General features: G+C 33.8%; 2 protein-coding genes across 2 annotated transcripts; one reads left to right on the forward strand and one right to left on the reverse strand.

Annotated features, from left to right (window-relative positions):
• Nucleotides 1-569: 569 nt before the first annotated feature.
• LOC129885948 (protein NRT1/ PTR FAMILY 4.3) lies at nt 570-5,214 on the forward strand. The gene is made up of 6 exons (XM_055960442.1): nt 570-977; nt 1,112-1,329; nt 2,250-2,690; nt 3,520-3,650; nt 4,022-4,359; nt 4,479-5,214. The coding sequence occupies exons 1-6, from the start codon at nt 833-835 to the stop codon at nt 5,003-5,005; spliced, it is 1,800 nt and encodes a 599-aa protein (XP_055816417.1). The 5' UTR covers nt 570-832; the 3' UTR covers nt 5,006-5,214.
• A 2,431-nt stretch (nt 5,215-7,645) lies between these two features.
• Nucleotides 7,646-16,369, reverse strand: LOC129885949 (uncharacterized). The gene is made up of 8 exons (XM_055960443.1): nt 16,088-16,369; nt 14,529-14,597; nt 13,818-13,934; nt 13,123-13,205; nt 12,920-12,995; nt 11,493-11,678; nt 8,831-8,959; nt 7,646-8,052 (listed from the first exon to the last, which is right to left on the reverse strand). Exons 1-8 carry the CDS (start codon nt 16,163-16,165, stop codon nt 7,888-7,890), a joined length of 903 nt encoding a protein of 300 aa, XP_055816418.1. The 5' UTR covers nt 16,166-16,369; the 3' UTR covers nt 7,646-7,887.
• Nucleotides 16,370-16,778: the final 409 nt, after the last annotated feature.

Consider the following 16,778-nt stretch of genomic DNA (forward strand, 5'->3'; position numbering starts at 1 on the left):
TGTTTTGCAAGCTTATTTGAGGAATCTTTAATATACACTCACTACAATTAAACTCAGAACCGATACAAATATACGAATAATAGTTTTAAAATGGTAGGTATAAATAATACTATATCACTTCTAATTATTAGAATTATCTTTTGATTTTATAAATTACTCCATCAGTTTATTTTTACTTTTCATATTTGTACTTGTCACACCCATTAAAATAATAATAATTGGCATGACTATTTTTACCACACTACCCCTGCTAATTGATATTTATGATTAGATCTTGAAAAATAATTTTGGGGAATAAGTAATTAATGTTAAGAGTAAAACATCGAAAAAAAATATAATAATCTTACAAGTTAAAGTGAAAATCCATTTTTAGAATAGAGGACAAGTAACAGTGAATGGAGGCCAGAAATAGAAGCTAAAGGTGCTTTTTCTTTTTTCTTTTTAACAGGAAAAAAAATAGGTAAAAAAACTAGTAAATCAAACCCTTATCAACAATGAAATTCACCCCGTTTTGACGGGACAACTAAAGGGGGAGTTTGTGTGTATTTATAATGTGCGGGTAATTGATAAATAGTAACTGGAGAGTGGTGTCTGTTTGTCTCAATATCAAACGGAAGCGCTATTAGGTGGATATTTTTAATATAAATAGGAGAGCTCACTTCCCTCATTTTCAGCACATTAATAGAGCATGAGACAACTTTAATTTCCCCCACGCCCTCTTCTTACCTTTCCCACACAAAACTGTCTTTTCTTTTGCTTCATTTTTATTAATCTCTTGAAAAAAAAATATATATAGAAAACTAGAATTGAATTGAAGTTGTTAATTAAATATATGGAGATGGAGGCAGGCAGAGAAGACAACAATATTAATAATTGTGATCAAGAGCTCATCAATAGTACTACAAGTGTTGATTGGAGAGGAAGACCTTCAAATCCAATCAAACATGGTGGAATGAAAGCTGCTGCCTTTGTTCTTGGTACTACTCATTATCCTTTTCTATACATACCATGTGTTTAAGTTATGTGCATTGACACAAATTCATCTGAACTCAAAAACTTTTTACATTGAGTATAGTTATATATAATTTAAAAAATTTAAATAAAAATGCAGGTTTGCAAGGATTTGAGATAATGGGAATAGCAGCAGTTGGGAATAACCTTATAACATATGTTATAAATGAGATGCACTTTTCATTGTCAGAATCAGCAAATATTGTGACAAACTTTATTGGCACTATTTTCATCCTTTCATTGCTTGGAGGCTATCTATCCGACTCTTATCTTGCTTCCTTCTGGACCATCCTCATATTTGGCTTTATTGAACTTTCGGTACATTTTCCTTTATTTATATTTATATATATATATATATATATGTCCTTTTCAATTCCTTAGAGTTCGTAATTTTGATAATGAAACTGATTAATTATCTGTTACTTACAACAAATAAAAGATCGTGACAAGATGGTGGGTATAACTTCTTTTTATACCAACGATATGATGTATATATATAAGTTAAACACGTTATTCTCTCTTTTCTCCTTTTTATAGCTTTCTTATCTAAAATACCATGTCAAGTTGGTTAAAAACTCATATCCAAGCTAGCTAGGTGGTCCTTTGACAAACACTGAAAAAGACGTATTACTATGCTTAAATGAATGTGTTTTGTCTGAAATAAAACATGAAGCTTTAATTTATAACTACTTTTCAAACCTACATAATGCTTTCATTTTACTTGTCATTATCATGTTATAAAAAGAAGTCAAAATAAGGGTACTCTAAAAACTTGTATTTGATATATAATTTGGTTAGGTTGAACATATTTGTTCAACACATCAGAAGAAATTAAAATGAGAAAAAATAAATATTCTTGAAATCGAGAGCTCATCTCCCTCCGGATACGCATGAATTTATTTTCTCTAAAAAAAAACTGATTTAATTTTTGAGTTTAAATTATATACATAAAAATTGACACCTGTTTGTGCAATTTAACCGATTATATAACATATTATTATTATTCTATTTTTCAAGATTACCATATAACACTTGATACGAAACAATATCTGTTACTGTTGTAAGTTAACTTTAACCTGTAAGTGGATGCAGCATGCATGCGGAGCATAAATTTATTCATAAAAGGTTACTAAAATTGCAAGAAATAGTCGGTTTCTGAATAATTAAGAACCTGACATACAATTGAATCCGCCTCTCAACTCCGTAACATAATAATAATAATTTTTTCACTTGTGTAGGGTTTCATATTACTATCAGTACAAGCTCATCTACCACAGCTAAAGCCACCAAAATGCAACATGCTAACAGATGGAGATCAATGTGTAGAGGCAAAAGGCTTGAAAGCCTTGATATTCTTTGTGGCATTGTATTTGGTGGCATTAGGGAGTGGATGTGTGAAGCCAAATATGATAGCCCATGGTGCTGACCAATTTAATCAAGAAAATCCAAAGCAGTCAAAACAACTTTCAAGATATTTCAATGCTGCTTATTTTGCATTTTCAATGGGTGAATTAATTGCACTTACAATACTTGTTTATGTGCAAACACATTCTGGAATGGATGTTGGATTTGGTGTCTCAGCTGCTGCTATGGCTTTGGGATTAATTTGCTTAGTTTGTGGCACTCTTTTTTACACAAATAAACCTCCTCAAGGAAGCATTTTCACTCCCATTGCACAGGTAAAAAATATATTTATATTATGAGGTCATTCTTACCCAATAATTAACTTATCGTATTTTAAAGATTATTCATATTAAATTTTAAAGCGGATAAATATCTTTTAATATTCTGATAATATCAAAATCTTTTAAATTATTTTATCTCGAGTTTAATTGGCCAGTGGGATAAAAATAACAGTCCCATCGTCCCATTACGCGTACGAATGGAGCATTGAAAAACTTTTAGGATAAGACACAAGTTTTTGTTTTTGTAATTTAATATTCCTTCTTTTGTGTTTGACTTTTGTTCTAACTTTAATATTACATTATTACAAGGATGTGTAATAATGACGATCTAGAATTGGGCTGGTTGCCATTTTCTCTTTTTGTTAATGCTACATTTTTAATTTTATTTTTGTGAATCTTCAATATAAATAATATTATTTGATTATGGATGCAATTTCGTCCTCTTTTACTGACAACATTATATTTAATTTCTCAATTAAATAAAACAACTTAATTAAATCAACTTAGCCTATGTAAGTTGTCGTCTTCCAATTCATGCATTTTCTAGGAAAGAGCCTCATCATTTTTTATTTTTTCATCCTTGTTGGAGCTTCTATCGTTTTCTCATTTGGTGATTCAAACACAGTAAAAGGTGCTTATCTTCCGACCAATTCTCTTTTACTAGTGTCATCATCATTATTAAATTCTCCATAATGTGGCATCTTCACTATAAGTTTTAAATTGTCACTATATAAAGCTTAAAACTTAAAAATAAAAAATAGTTTTGAGAACAATGGAATAAGTGGTGTTAACTATTCTTATATGTTTTGTGGTTTAATGGCAGGTATTGGTGGCAGCATTTTTAAATAGAAAACTTGTTTCTCCATCAGATGCACGTATGCTTCATAGGACCCACCCCACCAAGGCTCCTCCTAATGCCAATCCCATCATTCTTCTCCACACAAATAGATTCAGGTATATAAAATTATTTTTTAGATTATTAGTCTTATTTTTTTTTATAAATAATTACCTGCAATTATCTTTTGTCTGATAATGTAAAAATACGAGAATTTAAAATAATTTTTCTACTTTTCTGAGATATATACAAAATCTGTGTACACTTCATCTTTCTCAAACCCCTCATGTGAGATTAAACTGATCAATTAGTAATATTATCATCATAATGTTCTACAGGGACACTATAATAAGAAGTGATCATCTATATCTAAATTCTCCCTTAATAGTAGTTCAAGTTAATATATACAACATCATCATCAATATAAAAAATAAATAAATTATAATCATCTAAATGATATTTATGCGCGAAGATTTTTTTTTTCTTTCAGGTTCTTGGACAAGGCTTGCATAAAAATACAAGGAGAAAATACCACAAAAGAGATAAGTGGATGGAGACTTTGCACAGTAACACAAGTAGAGCAAGTGAAGATCCTTATTTCAGTCCTTCCCATATTTGCTTGCACTATAATTTTCAATACCATTTTAGCACAGCTTCAAACATTTTCAGTCCAACAAGGAAGTACCATGAACACTAAACTAACTAAAAACTTCCATATCCCTCCAGCTTCCCTTCAATCAATCCCTTACATAATGTTGATCTTCATAGTACCTCTCTATGACACATTCTTTGTCCCATTTGCTAGAAAATTCACCGGTCATGATTCAGGTATGTTGAAGTTTGTGACTCTCTCATTAAAATATTTTAAGGTACTATTTAAGTCATGGTAATGTTAAAATTATGAATTCAATACGTAATTACTAATTATTTATATTATGTCTGAACAGGCATCACACCTCTACAACGCATAGGTGTTGGTTTATTCTTTGCGACTTTCTCCATGGTATCAGCAGCCTTAATGGAAAACAAACGTAGAATTTCCATGGTGGATTCGAACGAAACGATATCGATATTTTGGATCACGCCACAATTTTTGATATTTGGAATATCAGAAATGTTCACTGCAGTTGGACTAATTGAGTTCTTCTACAAACAATCCTCAAAAGGGTCAATGCAATCATTTTTAACAGCCATTACATATTGTTCATACTCATTTGGGTTTTACTTAAGCTCACTTCTTGTTTCTTTAGTGAACAAAATCACTTCATCTCATCATGGTGGTGGCTGGCTTAGTGACAACAATCTCAACAAAGACAGGCTTGATCTTTTCTATTGGTTGCTAGCAATTCTGAGTTTACTCAATTTCCTCAATTATCTATTTTGGGCTAAATGGTATTCCAAAAATGCATCTTCATCAGCAACAACAAATCAAGGATTCAATTCCAAAGTTGTTGGAAATGATGGCATAGTTTAATTTAGTGGAATATTATAAATTATTATGTACTTCTAGCTAGGGGAATAATTTATTGTCTCTAAATCCTAGCTAGCTCTCTAAGGTGCCTATGGCAATTATGGGGATACATATAATTAACTCTACTACTTAGGTGATGTTGGAATATATATGTAAAATGTCTATTATAAGTGTTCCACTAATTATGGAGGTATTATGTTATTGGTTGGTTATATCAAATCTTTTTTTAAGGTCATATGTACTCTTTTTATCAGTATAGGTTAACATGTGACCGTAACAAGATAGTAACATTTTTTATCAATCATGTTACAAATTGTTGGTAAAAAAAAACATAAGTACAATTGAAAAAAATGAAATTAACAAAGATGAATAAATAAATAAATATTCAGAGGCATTGATAACTTGCTTTCTTTAAAAGAGATTCAAGTTCACGGCGGTATAATCTTTATTCTTCAATTATTCATACAGTATAATTGTTGACTTGTCCCCTCAGATATACCAACTTGATACTGTTATAGGAGTCGAACAACTCCTGACTAATTGAAGAATCCAAAGCTCCACTAATTATAAGAATCATTCATTCATCAATAAATAATATTCTCTTTTATTGAGAATAAGTTGGAAACTTAATATTTTTTTTTGGTCTCAACTCTCTTTTTACTTCACCAACCTTCAATTATAGACACAAATAATATTCTTTTTCATACATAATATAATACTAATTTACACAACACAAGGAAGAAAACATCCTCTATATCTCTCTATATATATATGGTTGTAGGATTTCTTTCACATAGTAAATGTTTAATTTTAGGTGTAGTGAGATAATTAGTAAGATATAATAGGAAAAACATGTCATAGTAGTTGGATGAATTACCAAGAATAATGACACTATTTTCTAAATTGTATGCCCATGATATGTCATGCACTTTAATAGTAAAATGCATCTATAACTCCAACACTAATTAATGTTTGTCCTAAAAATTTACTTGTATTTACCTTGCAAGTTACTTGATTATATAAAATATTTAAATACTTACACTTAAAAAAGGAACCATTTAATAATTTTATAGTAAAACACTTTTTGGAAAAAAAAAAGGTCTCCTTTTCAAAGGCTATTTCAGTCGTTCTTACCCAACCTCTGGCTTTATAGAATTTAGGTAGCATTCCATTTACAAGATTCAATGTATCAAAATTTCTTTGGTACATCATTATCAAGCAAAAAAAAAAAGGAAAAATTGACTTGTATATTCACTTTCTTTTGAATGACAAAATTAAACAAATAATAGGTCTGGTTCCTTACCTTTCACTCACTTGGAAAAATTGCAACTAAGAAATTCAAAAAAATATAAAAAAAGTATGTCACACCTAAGAATTCAAATTTGTGATCTAAGACAACTTTTGAATAATATACCACTACAATGCTAATAGCTTCATGTCAAAAACCTTCAACAGTTGATAAACTCTTTTTTGGCATAGTGTAATTCTTTTGGCTCCTCTAAAGCAAATATAACAACTCCAATGTGATGAATATTCATGGAACATAGTGAAAGCACACATACATAAAGTCAAAAAGAGACGTAAGTGAGAAGGGCAAGGTGGGGCTTTTTTAGGTGGGAAGGGGAAACATATATAGATATTTCAATGGAAAATCTAGTAAGCTAGCTATACATAAACATGATGTCCTCAATTTTACTGTTTTTACCTCAATCATTTAGTCTTCTCAAGTGAAACATGTCTCAGACATGTTTTTGGTGTTGGAGCTTGGCCCCTACCTACTCCCCTCTTATATTCCCTTTTAAAAAACCACTTCTTCAAATGGTCATTAGTATGTTAACTAAAAGTGTCCCAAAACATTGTTCATGCATAAATATGTGGTTCCATCCCTTCGGTCATCATATGTATCATAGCTTCTAGCAATACAATTTGAATCAGTATGACTTAATTTTTTTTTCTTCAATTATTACTATTATTCTCCTTCCTTACTGGAATTGGATAAGCCTAGTCTATAATGCAGATGGAACTTGGAAGTATGTTTTTTTATGAAATAATTTCCTAGACCACTTTTCCCATCTAAGTGTATTTCTAAGATTATGATATACAAGTTTATCGAATTAAATGTGACATCAAATCAAAGGGTATCTTTCAGCTTCCTCAGATAAAGATTAAATTAATTGTGTGAACATCCAACCAACTCATGAACTTGCTATGGAATTGGATAAGCCTAGTCTATAATGCAGATGGAACTTGCTGATAAATTTATCTTAACATTATGAATTTCATTTGGGTTTAGTGTTATTTGCAAAGGATGTAGGAGATATAGAAATAAGTACTTATTTTTGAAATGAATGCAGAAGTACCACATGATTTGCTTTATGACCTAATTTTTAACTTTCACAGAGCACATAGAAAGAGAAGCAACTTGCCATAGCACTTGGCTGCAGAAGAGGTTTTAAATAAGATACAGTATAGTTCAAGGGGATGATAGCAACACCCCATAGTTTAGTACGAAGGTTGCAGGCCACGGAGTTTATGGAGGTTTTTATGTATTAACCATAAGCTTATCTAGAGTGGATTAAGTACACGAAAATGTGACAAAATGCCAGTAGCTAATCTTGAGTTCCTCTAATGTACACGAAAATGTGACAAAATTATAGTAGATTAAGATGACTGTCAGAATGAATCAACCCAGTCGAGGCAATAAAGCCAGGAACTAAAATCACTTGGTTGATACATGAAAAAAGACCGAAAAATAAAAAGAGTGAAAAGTAAATACTGGCTGAGTCACCAAGAACTCTGTACTAGGGAGAAACATAAGTTTACATATAGGTAGGGAACATACTGAACTTAAGGTAGCCAACAGACAATGGTATGGGGACCAAAATCTATTCATCAGAACCCTCAGCATTTGCCCCTTTGAGATGCAAATGTTTTTCCCTCTTTTGAAAGTCTGTTAAACCTTTGCCACTTCCAGTTACACCAACCTTACCATGAGGATCTTCCGGGGACTTGAAGATACTCTCACGCTTTCGACCAGAGAAAAAGCCCACCTAAAAAATAAATAATACGCTTAAGAAACAGCAGCTTACAAGGTTCTAAAAAGGATGATACAAGTGTAGTGCCACACAGATCTGTCTACTACTTTGGGACCACAAACAAAACTATGAATAACTAAGACAACCATCGGATAAAGAAAATCCAGTAGCCAAGTGAAATATTTTGCAAATAAATGCAAGCTTTTAACAAACACAAAAGTAAAATCATGGAGTTGTTTATATACATGAACAGCATTTGATAGAAGTAATCAATATAATTTTTCTGTCATGAGAAATATAATAGACAGGGCAAGGCGGTAACTGAGTATCCATTGTTTTTCATAAAAAGCACAATCATAATTCTTTATTCCCAAAAAGAAGCAATGATAAACAAGAAGATGCACGGCATTAAAACAATACCAATATCATAAACCCAAAAACTTTTGCTTGATAAATACCCCCAACATACACCCACCTTGCACTCAGCTTCTTGTCTTAGGTTAAAATCATTACTCAGCCTTTTGTTTTGTTAGATCTGTAAATCGTAATTTATTTAAATTTCAAGGGTTAGCAGTGAGAGCAATATTTAGAGGTAAGCACTGCGTGAAAGTGAAACAGTTCAAAGGATATATTATTACAGAAGACAATCACAACTAATCATACCCTTTGATGTTATGTAATGCCAGCATATTGATTGACAACAAGCCATTATCATATTGCATAGTAAGCACACTCTTAAAATCGCAATTCATACATCAGGTTTAGCAAATCTGAGAATAACCGACCAGCATACCTTCTTAGTCTGGCCTTTAGTTGACTGAAATTGTTGCCAAGCATTTTGCCTCTTGTTTTGAGCAACCTCAAGTTGCTCTATCCGCACCTTAGACTTGAAAGCATGAATCTTTTTCTTTTTGGCAGCTTTCTATGAAGAATAAAGATGAGGTCGTGAGCAGGGATGAAAACAAAAACAGACAATTTCTGTCAAATCAAGAAACCAGAGAAGCCAAGAGGTGAAAGCAAGTAAAGGTGGATGAGTAACCATGTAAAAAATGTAACGACCCATTAGGTCATTTTGAGTACAAGAACTTTTTATTTCATAAAAGACTCATCCCGTAAATGTTTAATGGATATTTTGGACTATTCAATAACTACGTTATTTGGTTGAGGGGTAACTTTAGATAACTAATTTAATTAGTGGACTAAATTGATAATTTATTTAATATCATATACCACTTTATTTATTAAAATAATTGGGGTTTGTGACTTTTAGTACATAATAAATTTAGAAAAGAAAAGAGAAAAGGCCGAGCAAAAACCTTGCCTCGGCGTCAACACGAAGCAGCGGAACCCTTTCAGGTAAAGGCCGTATCTATTTTTGCATCTCTCCAATCTGTAGTGGTTTTTAGTAGTTTTGAAGTTGAAATATTACTTTATATTGGTATGTTATAAGAATTGGATTTTAGTTAATGAATGTGAGGTTGCCATTGAAATTGTGGGCAATATCGTGTGATTATTGACCAAAGGTCATCATGAAGTAATGATGACCAATGATTGGATGGATACTATATTATATGAATAGGTTGCAAGAAGTTAAGGTTCAGAATGTGTCTTCACAGTAAGGTATTGGGCATATAGTTCGGTATACTCCAAATTTTGGCATAATGAGATATGTAATTAAATATTAGGTGTATTGTATTATATGAATATTATTAGGTGTATGATATTTAAATAAATTAAGACTTAACCATAGACTTGAGATTTACGAAATTGATTATAAAATTGGGTGAATTTTTGGGCCTAAACTAGACATATAGTAATATGGGTGTCTACAGACTCGTGTACTTATGAATATTATATATTTGATAGATTAGTGGATTAGCTTGCTTGACTTAGATTCTTCGATTGAGGTAGGTTATAGTTTATTCTATGATATAGATAGACTCTTAAAAGCAATTGATAGTCTTTGAGTAATGTGTGAAGTTTACTATGCATTTGATTATTGTGGTTTGAATGATTGATATGTTGTTGTTATTGGTCTATAATCCCGAGACCGTGAAATCCATAATGTTAAACTTGCCCTAACACAAGTGACGTCTTGAATAAAGAAGACTTGATGAAATATTGTTAATGAAGTAGAATGTGATAATAAAAAATGATAAATTAATTATATTTGAATCAAGTATCACGTTCCGACATGGTATATTTGGATGGGTGTCATGAGCCGACACGGTATATTTGGATCGGGTGTCACGAGCCGACATGGTATATTTGGATCGGGTGTCACGAGCTGACATGGTATATTTGAATCAGATGTCACGTTCCGACACGATATATTTGGATTGGGTGTCACGAGCCAACACAGTATATTTGGATCCGGTGTCATATTCCGACAAGATATATTTGGATCGGGTGTCACGTTCCGGCACGATAATATTAAAGAAAAATAAATTAAATGACCTGATACTACCCAATCTCAAATAAGCCATTTTCCAAAAAAACGTGGTGTGGAGGCCTGAGTCCTCACGTATGTTCTTGATATTGTTGACTGATTATGTAATTATCTCATTGTGTTGTCACTTGATCTTGATCTTGTTATTTGCCACCTGTTAAGTGCTATAGTTGACTTTCTGCTATTACTTTATACATATTGGTTCCTATTTCAAGTCGGCCAATGATACCTACTCAGTACATGTTGCCCTGTACTGACCCCTACTAGTATTTTTCTTTGTTTTCCTTTTGTGGAGTGCAGCGAGTGTACCATCGACTTCGACTCGACCTCAGCTATTGCCAGTGTCCAGCACATCAGGTTCGAGAGTGAGTTATTCCTTCTAGCTCGTGTTGGATTCTCTCAGTCATGACATGATGTCCTTAGTTTTCGGACACGAACTGTTAATTATTTTACTCTAGCGTTTGTATTTCCAGACTTAGTATTTTAGAATTAGATGTCCTTGATGTGATGACTTTCAGGTTTTGGGAATGATATGTATTAAGCCCTAGTGGATTGTTGTTTCTTACTTTCGTATGTTGGGCTTCCACATTATTGTAGTATTCCATAAGTTGAATCGCTAACATAAGTTGGGGTTTGTAGCGTTGGTTCTCCCACCTAGGAGGATAAGTGTGGGTGCCTCTCATGGCCCATTTTGGGTCGTGACAAAAAATCAACTAACCCCTGCTCTAATGAAGCCTTTAAATTTTACTTATCAGTAATGTTGAATTACTTGTAACTGCTTTGAAATTACAGTACCTAGGCCAGTCTGCAAATGTTGCAGAGCTGAACTCTTGCAAGAAAATTAATATTACTTTAAGAAAATTAGACCCCAACCATATAGCCTATCCTATCAACATATCAAGTAAATTGATGAGGCAAAATACAACAGAAAACATGGAGGAATACCAAGTTTGTTCTCAAATATCATTTTCCCTACCCTCAACTCTAAAATTGACATTTAACATACCACATCTTCTGGATCATTAGGATCAATGAGAAGCTTTGCTGGCAAACTCCGAGTCTGCATATCACTGGCTGCAGCTTGAGCTATCTTTCGTTTGAGAGCTTGCTTTGTGGCCTCAGCAATCTTTTCTGCTTCAACTAAAGGGTTGACAGATGCCTCTTGAAGTGGTCTTATATTAGCATGATCCACCTGAAATTCCAAGTTGTTGATGTTACATTAAAATCTCACATTAACTCCGACACTTAACCTAGCAGGCATCCTATTTATCTATGTTTGTGACAGTATGACATTGGCATATTGATACACATCTCACGGTACTTTCAACATCCATATGAAAGGCCCGAAAGAAAATGGGAGATGGGAGAGATTTCATTCCACCATGAAAAATTATTTGATTCTTCTCTTTCATAAATTTTCCCCGATACACCTGAACATACAATCAAATGATCGTTGTATTTTTTGCATTTGTGTATCAGAGCAAAAAAAAGGGAAAAAATTTAAAATGGCATAATCCAGAGAGGCCCAGAACAGATCAAAAACAAGTGAAGCAATCCTTTCTTAATTTCGATTGAGAACTAAAGATGGCCCTAATTCCTAACCCAAGAACAGACTTTAGGAAAAGCAGCAGTCATGGTGAGAGTAGAACCTGGAAGTCAGCAACCACGGCAACTGCAAACGCTTAAAGAAGCAAAATTGACGATGCCTCGTTAATTATGATTACATAGTTAAATAAACAGTGCCTCATAACATATGCTCAATTTACCAGATAAAGAAAAAATTGTAGACTTCTTTTGATTGGTTAGAATTTTTAGATTTTTAACCCTTGGTTGATCACCAAAGAACTGATTTCATATTCCAGAGTGTAGTAGCAATAATTGGACATATTATCAAGCCACAAACCCCTTGCAAACACAGTTCCTTTATTGATTAACAATGAAATTTGAGCATCATAACAAAACCATCAGCACTCAATAATTTAGACCACTTGACATAAGCAGGATTAAGCATATCACAGAACAGATTCTTGTGATACTTATTCGTCTATCCTCTTGATATTTGGTAGCGGCAACAACAGTAAATATGCTAGTATTAAATCGCAAGGTAGCATCATTTAAAATAAAGAGTCCCAACTCTAGGCAAGACTTTACTCAATGCAAAAAGGGGATAACTAGGCATAAAAAAGTGTTCGTATTTCGGTGTTTCTGTCGTTGGCATTTTGGTTTAGACCAAAGGCAACAGAGAAGCTGGAAAAGGGAAATGGTCTAGCCTAGTTAGCAGGAGTAACAAGATCAAGATTATTTAGACCAAAACAACATAGATATAGTAGTTAAAAGAAAAGAAAAAAAGAAGAAGAAGAATGCTCAAAACTGAAACAGGCTTCGAAGCGAATCAAGACACGTCCCATAAAAGCATAAAGAAGAAGGCAGTACCTCTTCCTTGTTACCCCATTCATCATAATAGACATAATAGCCATTTGGAGTATGTGCATGAATAGTGGCATCATACCTGGAAAATCAACTAAATCAACAATGAGCAAGAGAGAGAAAAGGTAAAGAACAATTGACGAGAGTAAAAGATCTTCTAAAGTTGAAAAACCAAAAAAGAGCAATTCATCACGGAAGCTTCTACTCACCACTCTCCGTCTTCACTATAAACAGCTTGTACTTTAGTGCCCACAGGAAACTTATCTGCATGGTCCAATATTGATCCCAATTCCTGTGGGCAGAGGAAGTTAGGAACCAAGCAAAACAAAAAGGACCATCCCAGCCTCCAACCCCACTCCACTCTCTTCGGAACACCTCTATGGGGGTATAAGGCATAAGTGAATGAAAAGAGACATGAGAGAAGCCTATCAATAAAACATTTATGACCATTAACCGAAAAAAGGATCAAATCTGTAATACCGAATACGCATGACAGAAGAATGAAGTTGCCAATTTACTCAACTTACCATGGAATTAATGTACAATCCATCAAAAGGAAAGAAACACAATATTCTACGTTGACCCAAGCAGAGTATTTAAGATATAGAGGATTCATACCATCGTGCCCAAAATAAATAAAAAAAGATAAAGCCAATTACATCCATGGAGGCTCCTTACCTAAAAAAGGTTGGGAATTACAACATTTTTTACAAACTAGCATAGAGGAAGGGAGCCTTTCTTAGTAGATATTAACAAGAAACCACTTTAGATATACAATCATTACCAGCACTAGCTAATTCCATCTTTTCCAATTAAGACTTAATGCTTTTCAAGAATTATAGGGAGAGGAATATCCACCAAAGGATAAAAATATAACTCTAACAATGTAATCTTTATGATATACCATATAAGAATTCTCAGAATGGTGGAAACCATGAGATATATCAGCACTGGCCCCGGTACCCATTCCATCTTCACTTCGTTTTGCAGTTACAAGGAGCTCTTCGGTTAAGGCAATCACCTGCATTTCAGAAAGTTATCCTGGTTTAGAACTATTTGCTTTGCAAGATTCAAGAAACAAATTAATTTTTTAATTCCAAACTTAGATTCACAGAGTGACATCTGAAATCATGGGATAGAGGTATGCTGGCCACCATCACATATCGCTGACCTGCAATGGAATCAAGACACGAAAGTGATGGACACCTTGAGAAAGTTGCTAGCTCCAAAATTTTACAATCGCCACACGCCTCACTACCAGTGGGGTAATATTTACTCTATGAAATAAAATCCTCACCTTTAAAACCAAATGATAAACCTATGTTTCTTCAGTCACGAATAGTTCCTTCACTGCTTGTTTATTGGCAATATAATGTTTGTGTGAGAAAAAGAGAGAAGAAAGTGATACTTGTAATTAATTCAGAAAAGAGAGATAATAATTATCTACAAAGAAGACTTAACCTTTTGTGCTAATGGATTTCTCAGGAAAATGATGGGATAGTGGTGATAAGCTGAGGGGAGATACTATTAACAAAAGACTTGAAAGAAATTTTCTCAAAAAAGGAGAACATTTGAAAGAAAAAGTGCAGAACCAAAAACAAGTGCAAAATGTCACCTCATCGAGCTCTTTCTCCATGTCTATATATTCGGAGTTGTCTGGTTCATCGTGTAACAGTTGTCGCACCTGGTAAATAATAAAGGAAAAATTGTAAATTTGAAGTACAGGAGCTGCAACATTTTAGAAACGAGATATACTTGAGTGAAAGAGTGCAATTAGGAATAACATAAGCGTATCTCCTTTCTACAATATTTGGTAGTTTTTATTGCCAGCAGTTGATTAACCCTTCTAGAAAAACCAACAGGGACCATACACTTTGTTTCTGGTCCCACCTCAGACAGCATCAGTCAGAGCCTCCAAAGTACAGTGAAGTCTCTTAACGTTCTAATGTTACCAAGTCAACTTAATATCAATACAACCAAAAATCAGACATAGGACATTATCAGCCAGGACACTCCGTCTCTTATGCAACAACAACAACATACCCAGGGATATCCCACTAAGTGGGGTCTGAGGAGGGTAGAGTGTACACAGACCTTACCACTACCTCAAGGAGGTAAAGAGGCTGTTTTCGAAAGACCCTCGGCTCAAGTGCCTCAAACCCAAGTAAAAAAGGAGGAGAAACAATGAAGAAAGCATGGCAGTTAATAAGAACAACAAATATAAAGTCTACAAGAAAGAAACAATAACAACCACAAAATAGTGTGATAATAGAAACATGATACCCAAAATAACACACTAAGCCTTCACTAACCTTCACCCCTACTAGCCTTCTACCGTAATACGCGTCCTCCACTCCTTCCTATTTAGAGTCATGTCCTCGGTAATACGGAGTTGCACCAAGTCTTTTCTAATCACCTCACCCCAATTTTTCTTCGGCCCACCTCTACCCCTCCTGAGATCCCCTACAACTAGCCTCTCGAACCTCCTCACTGGGGCGTCAATGCCCATCCTTTGCATATGTCCAAACCATCTCAGCTTCGCTTCCCTCATCTTCTCCGCCAAAGAGGTCACTCGTACCTTCTCCCAAAGAACCTCATTACTAATCTTATGTCTTCTATCAAATAAAATTGTCCTTAAGCAAAGTTAATTCTAATGCGACTCTAGGAAATGCTTGGCAGGGGTTATGGTACCTCTATGGGTTGGATCACCAAGCTCATTATTTCCGAGGCTCCTTCAACTCGAATACTAATGAAACTGGCCTAAGCTATTTCTATCGTCAAAAGTTTAAGTTTACACCACACCAAAAAAGTAGCACCCAGGGATTTTATTATCCTTTAAAATCAAAAGAAAATGACAATCCCCACCCCAAAATACAGTCTTTTTTCTAGTACCGTTACTCGAACCACCTAATTACATCTTGAAGGTTGGCATCCATGCAATGATGTGTATGTGTACATAAGCTATGAGTTTCACTTAATTCGAACAAACTCTTGAAATTAAGACAGATGATCAATATAGTAACCGTTTGAGTTCAAGAAAACAAAGAACTATCAAAAACAAGAAAAGATAAAAAGGCTTTCAAGATGAGCATGGCAAAATTAAACGAAATTGAGGAAGAAAACTCTTCAAAATTACAATTACAATTCAGAAAGGTAATAAATTAGGGTTTTTACCTGCTGAAGTTGATCTTTGTAAGTAGTGAGATTCGAAGCCAATTCTTCAATGCTAACTTCATCTCCTCCGCTTTGCATCTTTTCCCTTTTTCTTTATCAAACTACTTACGATTTCGCAGAATTATCCGAGTATTTCAAGATTTTCCACTAACCAATTCGATTTCCCGGTGTACGCCGGAGAGAGAACGAGAGTCGGAGAAACCCTAGGCTTCAAGATTTATCAGGTCAATTTAAATCCAACTTTCGGGTATTTTTCCGCTCCGCTTGGTTCTTGTATATATTTTGGAAGTCACAGTGCACCCTTTTTAGTTTCACATACTTACACTTCGACCCCTTCCAGTTTTAACTTTAAAATTACGAGCATACCTCGCAAAGTCGCATTGTTCTATTTTGTTTTAAATTTCTGTCCCCATCTCGATATTTGATTTGGGACTCGATCCCGACTCTCAATCCAGAATCCAACTTTCGAATCGAAACCCACTTCGAGGGCTAAAGACTTCTCCTTTTTAATTTTTTAATTTTTAAAATTCTTTAATTATTTTTTAAATTATGGATAAGAATAATTAGTATTAATGAAGAACATAAAAAGACAGGGAAATTATAATATTTTTGGTGATATCATGAATTTTGAGTGAATAAAAGTTGAAAACTTAACCCATTTGGCTAATCCATAGTTTACCCATATTTTACT

Source organism: Solanum dulcamara, chromosome 4 (genome assembly GCF_947179165.1).
Source record: "Solanum dulcamara chromosome 4, daSolDulc1.2, whole genome shotgun sequence".
In the NCBI taxonomy this organism is placed as follows: domain Eukaryota; kingdom Viridiplantae; phylum Streptophyta; class Magnoliopsida; order Solanales; family Solanaceae; genus Solanum; species Solanum dulcamara.